This window comes from Oryza sativa, chromosome 1 (genome assembly GCF_034140825.1).
Source record: "Oryza sativa Japonica Group chromosome 1, ASM3414082v1".
Taxonomy (NCBI): Eukaryota; Viridiplantae; Streptophyta; class Magnoliopsida; order Poales; family Poaceae; genus Oryza; species Oryza sativa.
In genome coordinates this window covers 13,804,716-13,829,356 of record NC_089035.1, presented here as the reverse complement: position 1 = coordinate 13,829,356, position 24,641 = coordinate 13,804,716, and the positions used below count along the sequence as shown (strand labels likewise).

The following is a 24,641-nucleotide window of genomic DNA, read 5'->3' as shown; positions in this document are numbered from 1 at the left end:
GACCCCTCCACGCTCTCTCTTTCTCCATCTCTTCTCTCGAGCTACTCAGCACAACCACTTTGAGATGGAGGTGGAGAGCTTGAGCTGGAGGAGAGTGACAACCATGAAGTTGCTAGAGGCCGATGATCAAACCCGCAATTGGCATAGGCGGCGATCCATCAAATTGGACTAGGAACGAAGGAGTTATTGGGAACAACTCTATTGAGCTCTAGCACTCCGGCATGACGGCCGCCGAGTTCCTCCCTAGTGTGGTGAACACTGACAAGCTGGGCATGCTAGCTGGACGTGTAGGGATTGAGCTCGTTGAGACTGCCACAGAGCTTGAGATCCTTCTTGCCGGTGCTGGTTTTGATCGGGGTGGGGTTTGGTCGGATCTGGCCGCGGGGTTGACCTCTGCCGCATGTTGCATAGCTGCCATCATCATAGTTCACCTCCACCTCCACCATCCTAGCCTTCCCGGAGCAATTGAAGCCACCATGTTCATTGTCCTAGTTTTCCCGGAGCCCTCGGAGGCCGTCGCTGCCATCTCAATCTGCTAGATTAACCTACCCTTGTCGGTCAGGTGACAATCTTGGCCATCGATGGCTTCCTCGCCTTCTACTATCGTGTCAATACTCTCTCCACTCTTTGCTATATATGTGGCACCACGACGACACATGGATTCTATAGGTTGAGCTCCTTCTCCGTCAAATGAGCTCAAGCTTTTCTACAGTCATCGTCGCGTGAACTTAAGCTTAACGGCCTCACAGACTACCACTACCGCTGCAAGCTCAAGCTCGATAGGAGCTCCCTGCTTACCCCTGCTGACCTCCTTCCTCCTCCTTGGGCAACCTAGAAGAGAGATAAAACTACCGTCAAAACCGCTTAGGGATCAGTAAATTAATCTGGTTTTAATATTTAAGGGTATGTTATATCTGGTTTTACGGTTGAGGAAAATTAGACTCATGGTTGAGTAAATATAGACTTACTTCCTCATTCAGATGAGCGTAGCCAGCACTGCATGAGCTCACTCGGTGGCCTACAATGAAAATTATCTCCCAAAAGTGCAAGGCATTTTGATTTATACAATTGCTGTGTTATATGATTGATCGCTGCCGGTATGAGTATGCGTGGATCGATGAATTTGGATGAGAGTAACCATTTTGTACAGACTGACAGGAATCAGCCGAGTGCAAGATGAAGTTTAATTAAGGCGGTTGGCAATAATCACCAACTTATATAGCACAGTTATTCGGAACTGGTCGGACCGAACCGGCTGTCCGGCCATAATAAATTGGAACATTTGCTCTCAAGTAACGATCTGGTTCAATTAAAAGGCCGAAAGCAATGAGAGAGTAATAAAAATATTACTATTTCGGAATAAAATTTAAACGTATGAGGTTGGTAAAAATTATTAGAAAATGAGAGAAATCAATCAAATGGTGCTGATCAAAGTGGAGGCACACGCCGAGCACGAGTAAGCTAGCTCGCGTGCTGGTTGGCAACACAGTGAGTGTGCGGGGGCATATGCGCACGTAGCAACCTCAAAACAAAAAAGAAATCAATCGAATGATGTTAGTGCCGGCCTGTTGCTAGAAACATTAGATTAGAGCATACATGAGTAATATAATTAAGAGCCCGACTACGGTACTCTCTTGCTGGTAGTAGAAAGCAATTTGAACATTTGATCTCATTTGATCGAAGGGTTAAAATATATTTATAGTATTATTCTAGTTAGCGGTATAGTAGAAACGTGGAGGAGCTTATTCTCTGAAAAAAAAAGGTGCGAAGAGGTATAATCATCGTTTAGCACTGACTACACATTTTTTTCCTACTTTTTGACTTTTCTAATGGAATATGAGCGATGCTAGTACAATGGATAACCATGTATCGATCTAGCCCAAGAAAAAACATAAATGACAAAGTTGCCCTTAATCACTGCATTAGTAATTAAATTACTAATTTACCTTTAATATATAACGAACGATTTAGAACATTTCTACTAGTACTATTATATTACCAGTAGAAAGCACTGGAGCATCATTTTTTATTAAAACGAGTCAGTAAAAATGGAGACCTCAGAGATTAAAAAGCTAATATCTATACTAATATCTATAAGTCAATAAACATGTCCCTGTTGCTCCGATTCTACCTTACAAATCTGGATTAAAAAGATAATGGTTTTATATGATATTATCTGGACAAAGAGAACGATAAGTGCACATAATATTTTGTGCTTTTGTTGTAATTCATAAAGAATGATAACTACACATAAGGGCATCGTCAATGTATTTGGCATACTAGTCTATAGAAGTTGAAACCACCACATTGTTAGTAATTAAGGAGGGTCCCACAGTGGTAAAAAAATCAGCAGCCCCTCAATTCTCCCCAATTCTCATTTCCTTTGGGCCCAATTCTCGTCCCTCCCCACGCTGCCATTGCACCAGCCCTCTCTGTCGCCCCCAACTCCTCTTATTTCCACTCTTCTCTTGGACTATTCTACACCATTTAGGCAGTTCCTTGACCTCCCTCCACATATACTCCAATGTGAAAGGTTTGTCCTTGTTTTCTTTTTCGAATATCACATGGGCTGAGTTCACGGCTATGTCACTGCTCCAGGTAGCTTTAACTCTACCATGTACTCCATAGAACTTTGTGATCTTTCTCTTCACATCACCCCAATGCGTCTTTTGTTGCTTGACAGACCTCTTTGTCCATTTGTTGGCGCATTGGTGTTGAACTCATCAGCCACAGCTTTTTAGTAATATTCTGATTTCATGTCGATGCCTTTTACAGGATCAGTTGAGCGGTGTAACCAACAGCTAAGAAGTCGTATGTTCTCTTCTTCAATCCAATTTATGTGTGTATGCCGCCTTGGTTCTTCGTCATTGCTACTGCTTGACTCATCAATGGTTACATGTTGTTTCTCGTTTTCTCTTGCAAGGCATGGAGAAGTAGACTCAGATCCATGGGAAGAGGTGTTGGCTGCAGCACCAAGCACCAGACGAATAGCTAAATTGCAGCAAAGATGGTGGCCTGTTGGCAATATCTCCAAATTGCATCGTTGGTAAGGGACCAAAACTCTCTTGTAGGTGAAAACCTTGAAAGCTTGATGGAGTATGTTACAACCAGCTCCCTTGGTATTGAACGCCTTGAAATCCTGGAGGAACCAGTCCACTTTCTATGGTTATGGAAGTGCAAAGCGGTTTCAAAAGTAAATGTTTTTGGGTGGCTACTCATGATGAATAGATTGAACACCAAGTTCATGCTAAATTATAAGAATTGTGCTCCTCCGGATTGTGATCTTTCTTGTGTTCTTTGTCAATCGGCGGCTGTTGAAGACCTAATGCATCTGTTCTTTTTATGCCCATTTGCCCAAAATTGTTGGAGTCTTTTAGGCATTACATGGGATACTACTCTCCCTTTGGAAGCAATGTTTATAAGGGCCAAATTGGATTATCAGGGGAGCTGTTCAAGGAGAAATTCCTTTATGCTGCTTGGCATATATGGAAACAAAGGAATGGGTTCATCTTCGAGCAAAAGATCCCCTCTTTCATCACTTGGAGGCAACTCTTAAAGGGTGACCTCTTCCTTTTGTTGTTTAGAATTACTGCGAGATATCACGATGTAATCATAAGTTGGATTAATCTGTTGTAATTTTGTTCTTGTTTTCTTTAATAAAATTATTCAAACAGCAGGGGCCTCCCCTGCTGTGTTCTCTTCAAAAAAAATCCTGGAGGAGAGTGGCCAAAGGTGGCTGGTTTATTGGAGAACCAAAAGGGTTAAAGTTTTGTGGATAATTTGGTGATGTAAAGATAAACTGAGATTGTGGTGTATGAGGTGAGATATGGTCACTACTCTTAGAGTATTGGTTTGGGGAGTCTTAATTTGTGAAACTTGAGATGTTTCTGTGGGAGGGATTCATTGGAACTAATTGTGTTCTAGCAAATTTGATGAATGGAGCTGGTGTATTTTGGTGCAGTTTTTGTAGGCGAAAGTTTTTTTAGGCGAAATGGCCAGAAAGCCAGTGGCTACCTGTGCAACTGTTACTGAAACTTTTGTTTATTATTTATGAATAGTGACACTGCCCAACTATGGTTTTTTTTTGTGCTCTTGCCTACCCATAGTGCAATGGGTAGTTTTTGCTATTTTCTTTCTACTATGGACTATTACATGATATTGCTAGCTGGCTGAATAAAATATTATATTGCCTGTGGACTATTTTCATACCACATTGAGGATGCCCTAATACATTGATGGTTGTGATAAGTACAGGAGTTATCCAATGGCTTTGTTTTTTTTTTTCATTTGACTCAATGCATGTTTAGGATTATCATATTTCCATAATTTTGTAATCATGTATTAACATATATATGATGAACGATACGAATAATGTTTTGAGCCTATATGGAATAATATTGGATATTTCAAACAGAACAAAGGACAACGTAACGACCCATGCTAACATGACTGAAATATGCAGTAGTCCTATATTAACGTTGATAAGGACACCGACCGGTGAATGTAAGAAACCTAAGACTCCAGGAGCAAGCACTTTGTAGGTAAGAATAATAAGTTAACCGTTCATAAGCAGTTTAACAACATTTTAGAATTAGTTTGTAGCTTACTTGAGAAGAGCGGTACACTTGTGCCGATGTGACGTGATATGACTAAAAGGTACTTCCTCCATGGATATGACACATTCTAGTACTATAAATATAAAATAGGATATGTCACATTCATCCAGTACGAGGTTTCTTTTCTAGGAGGGAGTAACTTCTATTATCATTAAGAAAATGTACTATCAAAATTTTCAATGTGATGCAATAGTTGATCACGCATCTACATTCTATTGTATACTGTTCGACACCAACATTTATTTAAATTATTACTCCAAGCCTGGCTATAATAAAATAGAACTCATATATATTTGACATCAATTCTAGTTGTATATATTTTTAAGGGATAATGTAAATATGTGAAGAGACGGTAGGTGTGTTTTTAATGTATAATCCATAGTCCCTAACCGTTTCTTCTATAGTTCTTGAACTATATGAATGTAATTTCATGTATGTCTAAGTAATGAAAATGTGCTGTTCAGTTTTAGGGGCAAAATATTCACCAAAACTTGTCGGAAAAACCAGTCGAGGGTTACGGAGCCATCGGAAATGGCATATTTACAAACGAAAAGTAATTTGTGAATAAAATTTTTATATACGTGTTTTCAGCGATTTAAAAATAAAAACTGAAAAAACTTCGATAAAAAAAATCTTAAAATCACTAAATTTAAGATTAAAAATTTAAATTTTAGATAATATAAATGTAAACATAAGTGGAAAGACGAGGTCTCAAGCTTTATCCCGCCTTCAATCTGCCTCGATTGGATTGCTTCCGATTGCTCAAACCCAAATCTCCACTATAAACCTGTCCGTATAATAAATCCTAGTCGTTCCCGGTTTGCCACAACCACAAAATCAAACTTATGGTGTAGCAACCAGACACGAGACGGAGAAAGATCCCAGCAGCGTCTGAATCCTGAGGACGGAATCCCACCACGGGCACGGCCCACGCAGATCCCCCTCTCCGCCGCCGCGTGCCCGTCCCGTCCTCCTCTCCTCTCCTCACCGTCACTCACCACCCGCCACACGTAACTTTTCCCCCACTTGCCTACTCTTCGTCTCTTCCTTTCCTTTTCCCCTTCTCCGATCGCGCGGCCATCCCCACCAACCATGGAGATCTCCGCCGCCGCGCCCTCCTCCAGGCCGCCGCCGCCGCCGCTGTCGCTCCTCCTCCTCCGCCCGCTCGCCTCCTCCTCGCCCGTCCCCCCCGCCACCGCCACCTCCTCCTCCACCACCATCATCCGCCGCCGCCCTTCCGCCTCGGCCACCGCCACCGTCCGCCGCCGCGCGCGCACCCGCCCCCGCACCCGCCGATCCAAGCCTCCCTCCGACGCGGGCGGGCCCTTCTCCGGGGACGACGGCGACGGCTTCTTCGGCCCGGGCGGTGGCGGGGGTGGAGGAGGAGGAGGGGGGTGGTGGTGGAACCGCGGGTCTGGGTCGGGGGCTGGATGGGAGGACTCGTCCGGCGAGCCCGACGTGCCCGCGCCGCGGAGGTCCGCGGCGGAGGCGGCGCTCGGGGTGGTGTACGAGCTCATGTGCCTCATCGCGCTCTCCAACTGCACCCAGTTCGCCGTGCGGAGGCTCGCGGGCCTCCTCGCCGCGCGCGTGGCGGCGCTGCGCTTCGTCCCCACCGTCTGCTGAGGGTGGGTGGGGTTCGCACGGTTCGGTCTCCTCCTGCCTTGATCCCGTCTCTGGTGTCGGCGGATTCGTCACTCTTGTCTGAAATCCGCTGCCGCTTCTGTATATATGTACCTGCCTGTGATTCTATAGGTTGGGGGGATTGGGATCTCTGTTCCGTGGTACTCGCTTCTGGCGAATCGTGGAACAGCCACAAATTCGTCGAATTGAAACTGAAGAACAATTGAACATGACCTTTTATCTTCGTTTGTTGGACTCAAGATTGCTTGCTTAATGCAAATTACTTTAGGATGTAGCCTGATGGCTGATGCAGTCTGAATTCTTGTACATAGTAGTATTCTGTAATCTCCATTGCAGCTACTGGCATTTGGGCATGCTTAAAATAATTCAGAAGTGTGATTTAAGAGTTGCATCTCTGATAGAATAGTTAAACAATTGCACTCGAATACTTGATAAGCTGGTATTTCTTTCTTAGTTAATCATAAAAAATGGGTAATTGCTCTCCCGCCTGTGATTCTATGGGTTTGGGGGACCATCTTTGTTTCGTCGAACTGAAATAGAAGAACAATTGAATGTGGTGTTTTGTTTTCGTTGAATTTCTTGACACAAATTACTTTACAATGTAGTCTGATGCGGTCTGATTCTTATACATAGTAGTTTGCCATAATGTCCATTCCAGATATTGTTATTTAGGCATGCTTACAATGATTGAAAAGGATGATTGAAGAATTGTGGTTGTCCTAATATTATTTGCTGAATGATACTTTTGTTTTGAGGCAGGTACTGCCATACCAGTCTGATTTTTGGCTATGCCTTTTGATCTACGGTTAGTTCATTGGTGTAAATAAAATAATGGTTCATATATGTTGAGCAATATGGTAATGATTGTAACTAATGAAAAGGGAGAATAAACAGGGAATTCGAGTTATCTTTAACTTGTGGTATTTTACGCCTTGAACTGACAATATGTTAACAGTAATGTCTGTTTTGTCCCTCTTCAGCTGTGAATCCAGACATTTACGGGTCCTTTAACGGTTTAACCAGTTCTTTTTATGGAAAGGGGTGTAAAATGTCTGGCTTCGTGGTTTAGGGTTGATATCTAGGCTTCGGCAACAGTTGTAGGGTTCTTTTTTTTTGTTGTTGTTTTGTTTGGGGGTGTAAGAGGCTTCAATCGTTAACAACTTTATTAGAGATGGGGTAAGTTCATTTGTTATCTTTTTTGAAGCAGAACAGGGGTTGGCCTTGATTGTTATCTTCAAAAACCAAGCTCACAAGACTGTCTTATTCATTTATTTATCTGAATATAAACTACTCTATGTTAAGAGCTCTAGTAGACCATCCTTTGTCAACATGTGGTATGATTCTTCAAATCAGTTAAGATCCCACTGTTAAGGACCAGAACATAGGCTCAAAGTTTCTGTTCCTGGGTTGATGGGATCGAGGAACGGGGTCAAGGAATATGGTATGCTACTTGCGAGAGGTTTATACAAGGTGGCGATGAAAATGTCCTTGTATCCCCAGGACAGCATTCCCAGGTGGTGTAATGCTGCTATCTACCCCGTTTCCTGTAAATATGGAAAGTAATGTGTTTCTTTTTGGGTGGTATCTATGTGTATGATCAGTATTAAAATAAGCTATGTTGCTATTAACTTATTGGTAGACCTGCTGCTTCTCTCCTATTCACAACCTAGTACCCAGCTTTCAAAGAGGTTAGTCCTAAAACTGGATTCATGCCCCCTCTTGGATACTACTGGCCTGAAAACTGAATTGATCTATGCTCCCTCTTGGAGACTACTTCTGAGCATATTGTTGATACCTAATCTTTTGACATCAGTTTTTTACCATTAGGTGCATCAAAGGGATCTGCTTCTATATTCATGTTTTCCCAAAGTTCCTTTATGTGCTGTATTTCTAATTCCTGATATATCACTTCTGATTAAGATAAACTCTATATTTTCTGTTTGTTGATGAATGTAAAAGGGCTAAACTCCAAATTTGTTTGTATAGAGGTGGATTAATGTACTCTGGGTTTAGCTTAATACAATTATTGTGGTAAAACTGCCAACATGCATGTGCTGGAATTTTGATACGTATATATGTGCTATTAGGTTTGTCTTCCTGTTTTAGTTATACTTTCTGATATATTAATGTTAAACATTTTGCTTTCTGCCATATAAGTAGTTACAGGAATTGATATAAGATACAATACCAACATCAAAGTGGAACTGGGATGTTTGTCCGACGAGTCTGTTGGAAATCTGTGTGTGGAGGGTTTTTGCCAATTTCTAGCAGTTTTATGTGTGAACAGGGGAGGGGTAAACACATGTATTTTGTACTTCCTACAAGTAGTTATGTGTGAGGTGCTAGGTAGGCAAGCTATATATCGCTAAGCAGCCTGATGATTACCAAAAACAAGTCCGTTTGTGTCACGGTATTGTAGTGGGCTTCTGACTATGGGCTGCGAATCATGGATAACAGTATATGGATTAAGGTACCTGCAAGTATGGCACTGTGTTATGAACATGCGGTTTTGTTTGTCTTGAGAAGTCACAGATATGTCAACACAGGAAATACATGAACGTGCCCCTTCAGCTAAACTATCATTTGGGGGACCTTGTCAATGTAGTCGCTGAAACATTTAGCAACTGTCGCGAACATTGGTTCTTGAAGGCATAACCGGAAAGCAGTCAGCAACGCAAGCAGCAGCAGCATAGCTGCCACTGCCAGCAAAGTGTTCCCCCAAAACTTGAGCACTAGGACAACTTCCATCAAAGAGGCAGCAGTACTACCGGCCGTCTCAGCTTGCCCCGGCCACTGACCGAGCACGACCACAGCGCAGCGGACCAGAAGCCCTGAGACGCCGCAAGACACCATCGTGATGGTGCTCACGGACAGGCCACGCTCACCCATGGCGGCCGCGAGGTACGCAACACTGGCGACGGCTGCGGCAGCGAGAACGGACAGCACATTCCTGTGCGATTTGATGCCGTCGATGGTGGCGGCCGGCGAGCTTTCACCGTCGAGGTGAAGGGTGAACCAGAAGAGCGCCGGCGCGAGCTCCGGCAGGCAGAGCAGCGCTATCGTGGCCTCGCCCAGCAGCTCGGCGGCCGCAGCGTGCGCCGTCACCAGCATCACCACGAGCGTGGCCCTGCGGAGAAGTTCCGACGCCGGCGCTAAGCCCGGTGCTGCTCCGGCGAGCTGCGACAGCCGCGCCGCCATTAGCGCCAGCGCCCCCAGCGTGGAGCCGAGGAAGAGAAGAAACTGGGACACCGCAAAGCTGTCACCTCCATGAAACTGCCCCATCGCGCATAGCACCCAGTAGGGCACAACCACCATCGCCTTGAGCTCGAGCGAGTGATCTTTCCTCCTCCTGCATCGTCTTCCTCAGCAACGGCGGCTCTCCTGTCACCGCGGAGCTCCTCGTTGAACAGAGCGGCGATGAAGGCGAGCGTGAGGGTGGGGAAGACGGCGAGCCAGATGTAGCTCAGGTTGATCTTGAGCAGAGACAGGTAGGACAGCACCACGACGACGGCAGTGTCCATGTAGATCCTCAAGCTAGCACGGCTTTTGCTGCTGCTGCAGCTGGTAAACCGGTGCAGCGCCCGGGCATAGAGCTTGACTAGAGGCAGTGGCTGACCCTGCAGGTCGGAGAGGAACTTGCTGATGTAGGAGTAGAAGAAGAAGAGCGGGATTATGCTGGTGAATTGCAGGTTGTGTTCCTCGAATTCCTTCAGCAACGGCGAGGCAAGGATGCTGAACCGGCCGACGACTGCCGGCACCAAGGTCACCGGATACAGATACACCAGCTCTAACTCCATGGCGAATTTCTCCTCTCCTGATCTTTACCTGAAATTTTCTGAAAATTTCGACAGTATTAATTGGATCTGACTATGTATAGGTACATCAGAGATGATACGGTTTATATGCATCGATATCAGACTATCAGTAGGCCTTACTTTACCAAATCATTGATAGTTCGCACTCAGCACTTCAGAATCACTATTTTTGTACGATGGAAACTCCGCTGCTGGTGTAGAATTTGCTGCTCCATTGACGAGACGTCCCAGCTACTTCCCCATGTCGAGCCAGTAATCAAACTTGACAAAGAAATATATCTGCAATAGAATAGATCAACAGTAAGACAACCTTTGTGAATATCGTTGTCTTGGTCTGTCTTTTTCACGGCTACTTGCCTGTTCACGGAAATTTAGAATTGAAGCATATTCAGTAACCGCGCTGGACCGCTGGTTCACACCCTTGAGCTAGATATAATTAACCCAACCCCTCTCCCCCCAATAATTTTATCAGAACCCTTCTGTGAACTAGTCGCCATAGCCTACATGTACGTTGCAATACAATGGTTATTTTCTAAATCGTAGTGCTTTAGATTAGATTAAAAGATCGACGCAATTACATCTAGTTAATACTTCATCCGTTTCACAATGTAAGTCATTCTAGCATTTCTCACATTTATATTGATGTTAATGAATCTAAATAGATATATATGTCTAGATTCATTAACATCAATATGAATGTTGGAAATGCTAAAATGACTTACATTGTGAAACAGATGGAGTATTTATTTATTAATTTCCAATTTTAGATTAAAATAAGAAAATACTAGTTGAGAGTCCAAGATGGATATAACTTCATACTTACTAATTTCAAATACTAGAATTATATTTTAGGGAAATAAATAAAACTGAAGTGTTATATAATGGTTTTTCCAATGTTATGTTTTATTTAGCACTAGTGAGCATGCATGTGCAAGGCACAAACAAATCCTAAAATACCCTCCAACAAACCAAATCTCTAGACAGATCAAGACTTTACCAAGCAAAGAAATGCGAGGCGAGACCAAAAAAGAAGAGTAAATCCCTTGTGTACACATGAAAACTCACCTAATCCCTTCTATACCCTCGAATTTTACACGATCCTCTGTGTACCCCTGAAATTTCGCTTTGATCCCTTCCATGCCCCTCCCGTTAAGTTTCCATTAGATACGTTGCTCAAACCGTGTATTGTGTTGTCAGAATTTTTAGAAAATACCAAAATGCCCCTGCCAACCCAAACTAAAGTTCCCCTTTTCTTCTCCCTCATCCTCTTCCATGCGAATGGCCTCTGCACGCCGCCGTCCCGCTGCCCTCCGGCCACGCAGGTCGTTGTCCAGCCGCCGTCTCGCCGCGCGGGGCGCCGTCGTCCAGCCGCCCTCCCGCTGCGCAGGCATCGCCGGCCACCGCCCTCCCGCCGCAAGGGTCGCCGGCCACCGCCATCCCGCCGCACAGGCGGCCGACCACCGCGCCCCCACCGCACGGGCCGCCGGCCGCGCGCGCCGTCGTCCAGCCACCGCCCCTCCGGCCGCGCGCGCCGTCATCCAGCCGCCGTCACGCCGCCACCGCCCCTCCCGCCGCGTGGGTGTCGCCGGCCACCGCGCCCCCGCAGCAAGGGCCGCCGGCCACCGCCCCTCCCGTCGCGCGGGCGTCGCCGGCCACCGCCCCTCCCACCGTGCGGGCCACCGGTCGCCGCTCCTCTTGCCGCGCGGGCTTTGCCGGCCATCTCCCTCCTGATGCCACTCTAGCTGGCACTCTTCCATCTACAAGGGTGTTTTAGACATTTGGAACCACACATAACGTGAAAATGAAGGAAACCTAACGGGAGGGGCATGGAAGGGATCAAAGCAAAATTTCAGGGGTACAGAGAGGATCGTGTAAAATTCGAGGGTATAGAAGGGATTAGGTGAGTTTTCATGTGTACACAAGGGATTTACTCAAAAAAGAAACCAAACAGAAGGCGGAAGCCCACTACTGCCCCCTCCCACTGCCCAGAGCGGTCGCGTTGCTAGCCGTCCTCTTAGCTCCAACACCGTCTAGCCCCACCGCCTGCATCGGTCATCTCCGTGAGGACTCCGTCTACTAAAACTGCGTGAGCTCCGGTCGCGTTCTCTAGCCTCTAGCTCCTCGACTGCTTAACCACAGGCTTAACGAAATCAACTCGTTTTTCTGTTGTTGTTAAACTAGTCGAGTCAATCTTATTCAAGTGCTTGCATTAAACTTATTCTTCAAGTTCCATTGATTTTTTTTTTTGCATATAGCGAGACTTAGTGTGATAATGTTTAACCTGTCGTCAACAATTATATTTATGGAATCTCCAAAAAGCATTGATACTACTCTTAGAAGTATTTAACTATGGTAATGAATCACATTGATAGCTCACAATTTATGAAAACATGTTGATTCAGCTAAACATGTGTATACTAGAGTGGTTTTTACAACAAAATTGAGTAGGGCTAAATATTTGTAATAAAATGGCTTATGAGGTGGAATATTGAACAAGTGACTTGTAGAGTAGTATTTTCAGGGAAATTGAAGTGCGAGTTGATTACATGGAATCTTTCTCCAGTTGTTTTAATGCACAAGATATGGCTTGTACCAAGTCCTTGTTTAGTTTGTGAAAAGAAAATTTTTGGGTTTTACATCGGATGTTGGACCAGATGTCGGAAGGGGTTTTCGGGTACGAATGAACAAATTAATTTCATAACTCGCCTGAAAACCGCGAGACAAATCTTTTTAGCCTAATTAAGCCGTCATTAGCACATGTGGGTTACTGTAGCACTTATGGCTAATCATGGAGTAATTAGGCTCAAAAGATTCGTCTCGTGATTTCCATGCAAATTGTGTAATTAGTTTTATTTTTATCTATATTTACTGCTCCATGCATGTGTCCAAAGATTAGATGTATCGTTGAAACTAAACCAGGCCTAAGGAGAGGAAGAAATAACAAAAGGGCAAAACATGAATAGTAACCTGATCATCCCATGTCAAGATTTTTTATTTTTTTGCTAAAAAAATGTATTTCAGTACTTCAATCCAAAGTAGTCTTCAGGTAAAAAAAGAGGTCTTTTTTTAATTTTTTTTTTATAAAATAACTGAGTAGGTAAAATTATGTCGTATTGAGTCTGAACACTTTAAACGGTATAGTATAGTCCTACTCCTGTCACTGAAGAGAAAAGTTTTCTGGACCAAACATCCAAACCCAACTAAAGGGTTATTAATTTTTGCCTGTCAAAATAACCCTCCAAATTACCCTGTAGTACAAACAAATAATCAGTGCAGAGCTTGTCCGGCCATAACTGTAAATGGCACCGTTGCAAGCACGATGCACAAATGCGTGCAGAAGGAAGCTACATTGGCACTTTTCCCAACTTTGGCCTGCGTCAGGAGCCTCCAAGCGAAGCCCGAAACAATGGCCGACGCTGCAAAGATGAGGAACCACTGGGTGGACGTGCTGAGCGGGCCACGGCTGGTCGTCCTGGCAGATATCGCCACGGTCAGGAACCCGGTGAACGCGACCTTGCTCAGCTCCAGCGACGCCGGCTTCACGACATCGTCCTCTCCTCCTCCGCCGCCGCCGCCGCCTCCGGGGAAGACCAGATCGAATGCATGTACCAGCAAGATCAGGAAGAGCGGCGAGAGCAGCATCAGCGCCAGTAGCTTCACGAGCACGACCATGATCGAGAACATGACCACGGCGATGGCACAAGCCATGAACATGCCACATATGGCAGGGAGATTTCTCACGATGTTGGCACGGAGGCTTGTGTCGGTCGCGGACGGTGGTGGTGAAGGCGGAATGGTCTGAACGAGCACGAAGCACGCGCCAAACAAGCAGGCGAAGAAGCATAGCCCCATGGGCGCGGCGAGACGACCCTGTCCGCCATTGATCTGGCCCTCCAACGCTAGCCCTTCCAGCCCCAGGAACAGCAGCGCCGTGACCCCCGCCAAGAACTCCAGCGACTCGTCCAGCTTGCCTTCCATCGCCTTCTGCAAAGCCTCTCTCCTTTTTCTGTCAGTTAACTCATCGGTAGTATGCAACACATCACCAGGATGTACCAGGTTAGCCAGGTCACCCCCTGCACGGCAGTAGCGGACGGAGTGGATCACGATGCAGAGGCCGAACACGGTGCCCATGGCCGGGAACGCGTAAGCCCAGCGCGCGGAGAGGATGAGGTGTATGATCCAGCACGCGAGGCCGACGAGGCAGGCGCACGACGAGGGAGCCAGCCAGGTGGTCGCCTTGGCGGGGAGTCTCCACCTGTGGTCGCTGAACCTCTTGGAGAGGGACAGAGCCAGGAAGGGGACGGTGCCGAATGCCAGGGTGAGGGCCGCCATGACAAGCATGAAGATCGGCACGGCGCGGCTGCGCTCCTGGCTCTTCAGGTCGACCTTCTTGAGGGCCACGGCGAGGAGCACCGGGCACACCATGATCACCACCGCCTCCGCGAAGGCGCGGGACCGGTTCATCAGAGCATCCTGGCAAAGAAAAAAAAATCGTGTAAGAACTAAGAATTCGAGCGCAAATAACGAACTAGAACAGTCATCAGAGAGGAATCTGAAGAAATATAGTGCGCTGGATAGTGCCATTGGTTCCTGAACTTTGCAGATACTAAATTGTAGTATGGTTTATCGTTTATGTCATTGTCTTTCTTTTCTTAGCTAAATTTTTTTGGCAAAGTAAAGCTAGAGGGGAACATCTTTGGAATCTTCATATTGTGATCCATCTAACAAACAATAAGTATTCTATGCATCTGCATTATGCTTTCTTGGTACCTGTGTACCCCAACTAAAAACTTTTCTGATAGCGAATCAATTTCAGGCTGTGTATAAGGAATCAAGGATATGTGTGGTACAAGCTAAAATATAGGATAAAAATAGAGATGCATGAGATGAATTCGGTTGAACGATGATTCGGCCTGCTTACCATCTCAAAACCTCGGCGATTAATCCAAGCGCTCCCTCGGAGGAATGCCCAATATGAACTGGAGAAATCGCCACAAAGGATAGAAACGTTCTTAAGTGATGTATTGCCTAGCTGATCATCCTCAAGAAAGCCACTCTCAAGGTAGACTGATCACGTTCCCATCTTGGGAACCCCAAGAACATATGAAAAGAAAGGAAAGAAAAAGAATAAGCAGAAATACAACAAGAAGATGATTCCAAGATTACAGATTAAAAACCCTGCTTTAGCTTCCAAGCTCTTAATTAAGCTGTTTCCATGAAACTTCTGAATGGACAAGCAACTCATTCATGCGGCAAAAACACTGAAACCAAGGGGCAGCCAAGACTTCGATTTGGTGAAGTCAATGGTAGTGTCGTGAAAAATAGAATCATGATAGCACGAGCCTCGTGAGGAGCAATATAGGGTGTGTTTAGTTTCTGAAAAAAGTTAGTAGGTTTGAAGAAAGTTAGGAGTTTGGAAAAAAAGTTGAAAGTTTATGTGTGTAGAAAAATTTTTGATGTGATATGATGTGCTGGAAAGATGGGAATAGGGAGGAAACTAAACACGGCCATAATGGAGCCAATTTGCTAAGCTGATACAGTACTACACTACTACTATGTACTCCTCCGTCCTAAAAAAAACCACCACGTACTAAGATGTCCAGATTCGTTGTAATATAATGTGTCACATACGAATATTAGGTTGTCTTTTTTTTTTGGAAGGATGGAGTACTTGTTTAGATTATTAAGCACCAACTGAAAAAGCTCAGTATGATTGATATACTCTTGTATCCAATCATATGAATGCTTGAAATTGAGATGAACAAAACAATCATTTACTTAGGATACAACATGATGGCCTAACCTTGTGCTTATCTCCTTTGGCGCCCTATCTACATCTAGATTACAGTACATGCCATAAGCCCATAAACAACTTTGATTATAGCAACATCCATGCACTTAGGACCACAGCTTTGTGTCTGTATCCGTAGTCCAGACTACGACGGATAAAAGAATCCTGGTATAGTTATACAATAGACCGTGCCACCATGTCCAACAAAGACCACCAATATGATCAGGTCATTGTTTTTAATGTAAATCTTTTTCATAAGAAAATGATATGTGATCAGTTTTGCTGCACTGTACCTTGAAATAGATTTGCGTTTGCAAAAAACACAGTATTTGCCACCGCCACCCGGCTCGGAGGCAAGAGAGAGATTGAGGAGAGGAGAGTGAGAGGAGAGGAAGAGAGGAGAGGAGAGTTAGAGAGAAATATCTGGAGAAGGAGAGAGATAGGATAGGTGTGAAATTTTTTTTTGAAGGGGTGAGCACTACTAGAAAAAAGTATTTCCAGGCGAGCAAAAATAGCCTTCCCAGATGGACCGGCGTTCCGCCTGTAGACAATCGTTGGGAAGTAGAATATCTTCCCAGGCGGGCGGCCGGTCCGCCTGGGAACATGTTCTTCCCAGGCGGCTAGGAGCTAGTACTGACCGCCTGGGAAGATAAGATAAGCCCGCCCGAAATGATAGAATAGGACCGCCTAGGAAAATAGCATCAAGAATTGAAATAGCCGCAAATTTTGTATTAATAATTTTTTCAATAATATTGCAATTAATTAATTAATTCATAATTAATGATAGTAACTAATGAACATTCAATACTGACATGTATTGCATTCAAAGTATCATTCAAAGCATTATACAAAAAATTGTACATTAATTTATATTGTTCACTTCGAATGCACACTGTAATCTGTAACTAATAACCATGTCATGGCATCGCGTTACTCTACTCCCGAAGGTCCTTGAATTCATCGCTTGTAGCCAGGATTGATGTGCACTAGGATTCCCGATCTTCTGAAATGTTCTGATAAACAACGATTTGGGCGAAGTCGCGACACAAATTGATCCGGCTTCTTGAACGCGCACGCTCTTGAGCCCCGCAATTGCAGCACCACGTCTCCTTTGGTTATCACCCGTGTCGAAACACGGATGACCTCGCCAAGAAGGCTAATCCCTATTTGCCCATCGAAGAACACAAACAAGAATGAGATAAAATACAACCAAAATTATAGATGAATGATTAAACTCACAAGTTGGGGTCTTACAAACCGATCTAGCGGCGAAACTGTTCTCGACAGAATAATCTAAGCAAAACCCAAAATCTAAAGGTGATGGCAACTACTGATATATAGAGTTTAGGGTCGTGCAATCCCCTCTTGACACAACCCTAATGGGTTCCAACATGATACACGACCCAAAGGCCCAAATACGGTGACGCAGCACCGGGATAGATTCTGGACGTCAACTTGTTCGGTTGATTTCCGTTGACTTGGAAAGAATTTGGACGTGGGACAAAAACCATTGGAAAGGTTATCTTCTTAGCTTTCCATCCATATAAAGAATGCCCCAATCAGAGCACGTATGCGACCCGGGCGCCCGTTTTCGTGCATACTGGTCCTAGGCTCCGAATTGCACTCGAAGTCGACTTGGAGAAGGTCTTGATTTGGTCCCCAATCAACTTCTTGGATATTCCATGCATTCGTTATGCTCGGCCTCTTTTCTTTCGTTCAAGCAAGTACCTCTGCAAACGAAAACACACAAAACTTATTGTGTAGCATCGTTTGTTCAAATATATAACAAGTAAATCGAATGTAGAACATATTCACCTTTGTTTGATTAATACATAAGGTAACCATGGTTATATCTGAGCTACTTGTGTCCTCATCAAGGATGTTGTCTGGGTCAAAGAACTTGCCTAAGACATGACAACACATGCGGTGGATGAAGTGGCAGAGGTCCTGTTGCACATTTTTAATGCTCATATCGTCGAATCCTTCTCGACGCTCAATACTAGGCAACTGTTTACACGAAAGAATGATAATACATTAGTACGATTCATAAGTGTAGTGGTCCAATAGACTTGTACGTTGAGTCGAGAGACTTACATCCTCTGCGTTAACCCTATACCTCCCAGTAACCCGGAGGTATTCGCATGCGTAGTACCCACAGAGGATAGTGCCCCTAGGTTGCTTGTGACACTTCATGAGATAGAAGGAAATAGTTAAAATTTGAAATTAATAAAACAATTGAAATACATTAAGTGAGTTATAAGTATTACATACCGGGCAATACGTATGTACTAGCAGCTTCTCCCTTGTTTTAGTTTGTTCTCCACCCTTGAACTTGTAGTAATTGTACGCATTGTATGGAATTTTCAAAAGTTTCGCATTAAGGACCGTTATTTAATTATAAAACATTAATAGTAGGCATGCAAGTATGAGAATCACTTACTATTGTAAGATTTGTAGAAAATGTCTATACGTCATGTGAGAATAATCAAGGGGGTCCAGGACCATCACTACGCCTGCATTCGGGTCGATAAGGAAACATATGTAATGATCGCTACATAGTAATGGCGATGCAGTTACTCACATATGAAATAACATAGGTATGTACAATGAATCTACTTGACTTACTTGAAGTTGTACGTGGCCTTGATGACTCTCTTATTTTGGAAGTGCAAGAAGGCTCGTCCGATGCACTGTGCGACAATAATCATCTTCTGCTTGTGCAAGCTCTTCTTGTATTCCGCTATCTCTGCAGGAGTCTTGCCCTTGAGCTGGTCAGAATTTGGTGATAATGTCATGGTATGCTGAGTTTGACAGATCTTTATTGGATCCAGAAATCCAATAGGTTCACCGATCTTCTTAGCATCTATGGATTGCATCCTACAAAAGCAATTTGTTAATAATTGATCACATACTTATTCGTGCAATAAATAAACACTTGTACTCACAAGCACCATGCAGGAACGTAGTTTATGTCCGTCTTTTCCCGACGATAGATGGCGTGCAGATCATTGAAATCAAGCCAGAAGAATCCTTCACCGGCAAAAGCATTTGCCGGTGATTGAATAGTTAAATTAGGTAGGCCTTTCTTGCTGGCTTCCATGTACCATGTATGAAACCTTCTCATCTCCCATCGAACCTCATCAAGTGCCCAATCCGGCAGAAAAGTTTAGCCAAGTTCGAAGTTTTCCGGACAGTCATCAGTCCAGACGTATTTTGGTCCGGATAGTGCAGCTGCCTTCTTATCATCATCCCCTCTTAGTAGTGCTCTTTCCTTGCCCCCTTGAAGACGCTTACCATGTACTTCTCCTTGTGTTCATCCTTTTTCTTGGAGTCGTGGCTTCTGAGTACTCTAGGCACTTCAGACTTATCTTTGGCCGTGTCATTCACGAGGGTCTCCTCAACAGGGTCCTTTGCAGGATTTGGGTCCTTATAGATGTCCGGTTCTGCTTCATCCCATTGCAATGTTGGTATGTGTCACACCCTAAAAATCCTAAATATATAAATTGTTGTTTAAATGGAATTATTAGAATTTATTTTAAAAGCCTAGAAGAGAAGATCTAATTTTAATTAATAAATTCCAATATAAAATGGGGCCAGATAAAATTTCATTAAATACTTTGCTTAATTCTATAATTCCTAGATTTTTCTGGGATTTATTTGAGCTAAGGAAGTATTTTTAATAAATGGAATTGCATTTCATGAATAATTTAAATTGAAAATTTTTTTTAAAAGTCTCTTTTGGCTTTGGGCCGAAAGTCGGCCCAAAATCTTTTCTCTCTCTCCCCGGCCCAAGTCGGCCCAGTCCACAGCAGCAGCCGCCCGCGCGAGCGCACTCGGTCGCTGACAGGTGGGTCCCACCTGTCGGACCCGTCGTCTTCCTCCGGCCGCCACCGCCCGAACCCTAGCCGAGCCGTGCCGCCGTCTCCTTCCAAATTCGGCCGCGCCTTTCCTTCTCTGGTGAAATCAATAGAGGGGAAATGATCTTCGGGATCTCCTCTACCTTTTCTCTTTTGGAATCATCGTCTAAATCGCTTTGGAAATCCGTGGATTCGAGGTCGATTCGGATCGGTTTCTCTCCTCCGAACCCTAACCTTTCCTTCTCGTCGCCGGTCGCCATGGGCCTTCGTCGCCGTCTTCCAACCCCTATAACAGGACCCGGTGTCTCCTCTACCCGCCGCCACCCTCGCCTTCGTCTCTCGCCGTCAGAAGAGCCCTAGCGCCGTGGACCTCGCGCCGCTGTCGTCGCCGTCGCTCCAGCCATGCTTCGCCGTTGTTCCAGTCGTCGTCGTCGCTCGGGGAGGTCGCCATCGTGGTCGCCAAGTTGCCGCCGTCCTCGTCCGCCCCTTCGCCATCGCTGTAGGCCGCCGGAGCACCGCCGTCGTCGTCAAGCCGAAGGTCTCCGCCGCTTCGACCTCGTCGCCGACGTCGTCCGTTGCTCCTCCGCCGTTGCTTTGGTCACCGGTGAGTTCGCCGTGATGCCCGCATCGTCCTGGTGCCCTCCGTTCGTGCCGAAGTGCCGTCGTTCGCCGGCGAGCTTGCGCGCCCGAGCCGCCGAGCTGTCGCCGGAGATGACGTCGCCGCTGACGTCATCAGGGTCCGTCTGCCGTGAGCCGCCGTAGACCCGATCGATCTCAGCCGTCCGTTTTGGATAGGATCGATCTCGGCCGTTCGTTTCCGTGAGCCACCGCCGTGCGCCCGGTCCACCGCAAACCCTAGCCGCTGACGCAATAAACCCCTTTTCCTTTTCAAAAATAATTCATTATTGCGTCATAATTCATTTAAAATCCATATAAATGTTTTAATCCGATTTAATCTTTAAAAATTCATAACTAATTCACCTTAGCTCGGATTTAGTTGGTTCTAGTTTCTAAATTTTTCTAAAGTTGAGATCTACATGTTAAAAATATCCACATGTACTGTTCATGCTTGTTTATGTGCTGTTTTTGGTGTTTTTGCTCTTTTCTGTTTAGATTCCGACGTTTCCGGAGAGTCCGTTTTCGCAGGAGAAGAATTTGAAGAGTTCCAAGGCCAGCAAGGCAAGTCACACAGATCCCAAACAACCCTTTGAGCATGTTGATCCCGTTTAAAGCTATTGTTTCTATTCAACTATTGTATTTATTTTCGAATGTCATTGGGTGGAATTAACCTATTATTTGTTATAGCCCTTTTGTTCTTGATTACTTTATTCCTTGATACCTTGGGTTATTATAACTTGACTAGTTGAGCTTTATATATTGGTTCAGCTAGATATTAGATATGATTGCTTAGCCATACTTAGAAACATTAGCACATTATTGGGATAACTTATGACTCACTATTATTTAATGATGGCTTAATGATAGTTCACGATGATCAATCGTGATTGGTTAATTAATTACTTGCCAACTAAAACTTGATAATTGTGGGTTGTGAGCACATGGTTTTGAGAGTCGTGCTCATGACAATTAAGGACCGGTTCACGAGTTTCGGTTGTGAAACATTAACCGTGCCAACCACAAGCCAGCGTGGGCAACGGCTTTACCTTTTGTATAGCATGGTTCATTGCGGAGCACCAGACAGAGAAGTGGCGGAGATAAGCCCACGGGGGTCGCTGGGGAGTCCATGCCTTGTTTATAGGGGGTGATTATGATCCAGGAATGGTGCGCTGTGGTGGATTGTGTTGTGCGAGGGGTACTGTCACAGCTCCTTTCCGAGGTACCGTGGTGGTATTAAGGCACATGGTGACATGATGTGGGGCTGTGTCTTGTGGGTACAGTGGTACACCTCTGGCCAGAGTAAAACTATTCGAATAGCCGTGCCCGCGGTTATGGGCGGGTCTAACAATGTCTTTCGTGATTAGTCTCACACTCCTCATCATAATAGAAGATGCTATAACTGGTAATAATTTGTTTAGCTCCTGGTTTGGAATGGTATATTCCTGGTTTGGAGATAGAACTGTGCAGCCGGGATGGTTGTTCAGAATGGTTGGGCCTATGCAACAGGGTATGTTGTATAGTGTTGGTTTAATATTGTTTAATTATTACTTAACGGCTTTATTAAATTCTGAAATGTGTATTAAATGCTGTTTATGCAAATGAAACCCTACTATGCCATCCTTTGTTATCCTGTGCACCTGCATATTTGCTGTGTGGCTTGCTGAGTATGTCATATACTCACCTTGCAATCATTCATCAGAGGAAGAGTTCTACAGTGACGCTGATGGTGTGGAGGATTAGGCGTAGCCTTGGTCAAGCTGCCTGTGGAGTGGAGTCGTCTGCGCCGTTTATCTTATCTTTCCGCTGCTTAGATCTTTATTGGTTGAGAGGAACTATCTACCTCTGTAATGACATTTTATTCGCTTATTAATTAGAGTAATAATTGTACTCTATTATCAATTTGTTATTGTGTGCCTCGGCTGATTCCTGGACGAGGGTTCACACACATGTAAGTGTTTGGAATTTTGGATAGAAATTCAGGGCGTGACAGTATGTCTTCCAGCTCTACACCGATGGATGACAGAACTTGCACATCTGGTAGAGCCACAGCCGGTTCTTGGACATCCGGTACAATTTGCACCTCCTGTTCATTTTGCGGCATGACAGGTGTAGATGGCCCTTCAGTTGGCTTAGGTATCTCAGGTTCTTCCGCCTTGTCCTTCAACGGCTTATGCTTAGGAGGTCTCGGTGGTTTTTTAGGAGCAGCGGCGACATTGCCAAATATGATATCCTTTTTGTGCTACAGAACGACAAGGTCGACCACATCCCCAAGTACTATGATTCCATCAGGTGTTGGGATGTCTAGGTCATACGACTCGAACTCTATGTTCACCTCTTGCGGCTGCACTTTTGCATATGCAGATTCAATAAATCTGCCATGGTACGTTCTGCCAGGAATAACAATTCCCTTCGCTGCCTCAAGTGTCCTCCCAGCGCATCCAATCGGGACATACAACCGACAAGGTTTAGTCTCTTGTAAATCATCGAAGGGATATTCTGGCTCCGGTTCTTTGGGCTCTTGTAGTGGAATAGAATATTTCATGTAGAAATCAATCAATTCTTTTTCAAACTGCTTACCCCCTTCGTCCCTCAACTTGTCCTTATAGGCGTCACATTTCTTGTATGAGGAGGCGTCCTGTTTGAAACCTTCTTTCCAACTCAGCTTAGAGGATACGCCTCGAACCCGGCCTCCATGCTCCCGATTCCCCAGCGCCTGTCTTAGCACATCCTTCTCCCTCTGTGGAGTGAATTCTCCTTTCTTTTCCTTGCTTGATAGATCATCTATCTTGTCTGCAACTACCTGTAGCTCGGGTTCTTCAAATTGCACTTTGCCTTCCAAGGTGATCTTCGGTGTTCTAGCTTTCACCCAGTGCTTGGATCATATGTTCCAGTCCTCCATAGGCACCGGAACCCCCGCATTCTTCATTTCCTCCTCCTCTTTGTTCCATTGTTCTATCTTGGGTGCGTAACCACCTGAGCCCAGTCGATGGTGCCATTTGTTACGCTTTGCCAAGTTAGACATCAATTTACTCTTAGCCATTTCTTCCGGCAAGGTCTTGAACTTAACAAATTCGTCCCATTGTAACGATGTTATTTTCCCATATGTCTTGAATGGTGTCTTGCCCTTCTTCACGTATTGTGTGTTTAGAGTGTTTTTCCATCCGCGCCATGACTTGTCCATTGTTTGCAATGCATAATTCCTTGCCATTGCTTCAGATCCGTTAGGGAACTGGAACCTTTTCTCCGGAGACGGGTAGAAAATCCGCGAACTGAACTGCAAGGAGGTATGGTCTTGCACGTCGGACCTAAAATGACACGACCTTAGTCAACAGGTAAATTGGTATGTATCTGCATATTTGTTTTCAACAATTTAAATTTTTTGCATCAGCACATGTTTGAACTTCAGAATTGCATTTAGGATTTATTTTGAATTTTGAGGAAATTCTTCAAATGAATTTTTCAAAGCAAACCAAAATAAAATTTTCAACGATAATTTATTGTGCCACGACCACACTAACCGTTGGAACCCAACGGCCGAAAGTGGGGCCGGTTGGGCCCACCCAGGGTTCGGCCGAACCGGCCAGGCAACGGCCACCTGCCACTTTTGGCAGTGTAACAGCTAGTGGGTCCCACATGTCATTTCTTGCCGTTGTGGGTACCCTATAAAAGCCAGCCGGCCGAGAGGGGGAATTCCACCCCATTTCAACACATTTTCATTCCCTCTCCAAAGTTTGCTCTCAAGTTCATTCAAGCTTTGATAGTTTCCCTCAAATTTAAATACTTAGTTTCATATATACAAGTTGCTTTGGTGAAACTAGCCTGCGGGTGAAACTCTTGCTATTCTAACCCCCGCTGAGTTAGTCCGTTTTGCTCCATTGTGCAGAATGAGGAGGCGATTGTCTTATCTGTTCAATGGGTCCGGCTCTTCATCAAGTCATCATAATGAGTCTAGCGCTCGTTCATCCACTAATCTCTCGATGGAGGATGCCGACGCTCCGCGACGTCTCCTAAATGATGCTGATCTCGACCTTGTCAGTGATCGGAAAAGACAAGCCTACTAAATGCTGAGAGACCGGGAGTATGCTCACACGCGAGAGTACTCTCCGGAGCTACTGAAAAAGATAGGTATGGATATTAATTTTCGTGCTATTTGGAAAGCTGTTGGTTGGCAGAGGTTTGCTGTGGTAGATGAGCCTGATTCCCATTTGCTTACTGTTGGTATTTCTTAACGACGTTACTAGAAATATAATTCCCAGTAATGGCGCAGAAATACTCCTGGTATATTATGGTTACAGAGTTAATC

The 24,641-nt window shown here is 44.8% G+C and overlaps 2 protein-coding genes and 1 pseudogene across 2 annotated transcripts; 1 reads left to right on the top strand and 2 right to left on the bottom strand.

The window, feature by feature from the left end:
• The first annotated feature begins 5,619 nt into the window (after window positions 1-5,619).
• On the top strand, window positions 5,620-6,825 carry LOC4326494 (uncharacterized). Its single transcript, XM_015779976.3, has one exon. It carries the CDS (start codon window positions 5,709-5,711, stop codon window positions 6,237-6,239), a length of 531 nt encoding a protein of 176 aa, XP_015635462.1. The 5' UTR covers window positions 5,620-5,708; the 3' UTR covers window positions 6,240-6,825.
• Window positions 6,826-8,745: 1,920 nt separating this feature from the next.
• Window positions 8,746-10,329, bottom strand: LOC4326493 (uncharacterized; annotated as a pseudogene).
• A 2,916-nt stretch (window positions 10,330-13,245) lies between these two features.
• On the bottom strand, window positions 13,246-15,467 carry LOC9269789 (uncharacterized). Its single transcript, XM_015770808.3, has 2 exons — window positions 14,994-15,467; window positions 13,246-14,545 (listed from the first exon to the last, which is right to left on the bottom strand). The coding sequence occupies exons 1-2, from the start codon at window positions 14,994-14,996 to the stop codon at window positions 13,340-13,342; spliced, it is 1,209 nt and encodes a 402-aa protein (XP_015626294.1). The 5' UTR covers window positions 14,997-15,467; the 3' UTR covers window positions 13,246-13,339.
• Between the last annotated feature and the right edge of the window lie 9,174 nt (window positions 15,468-24,641).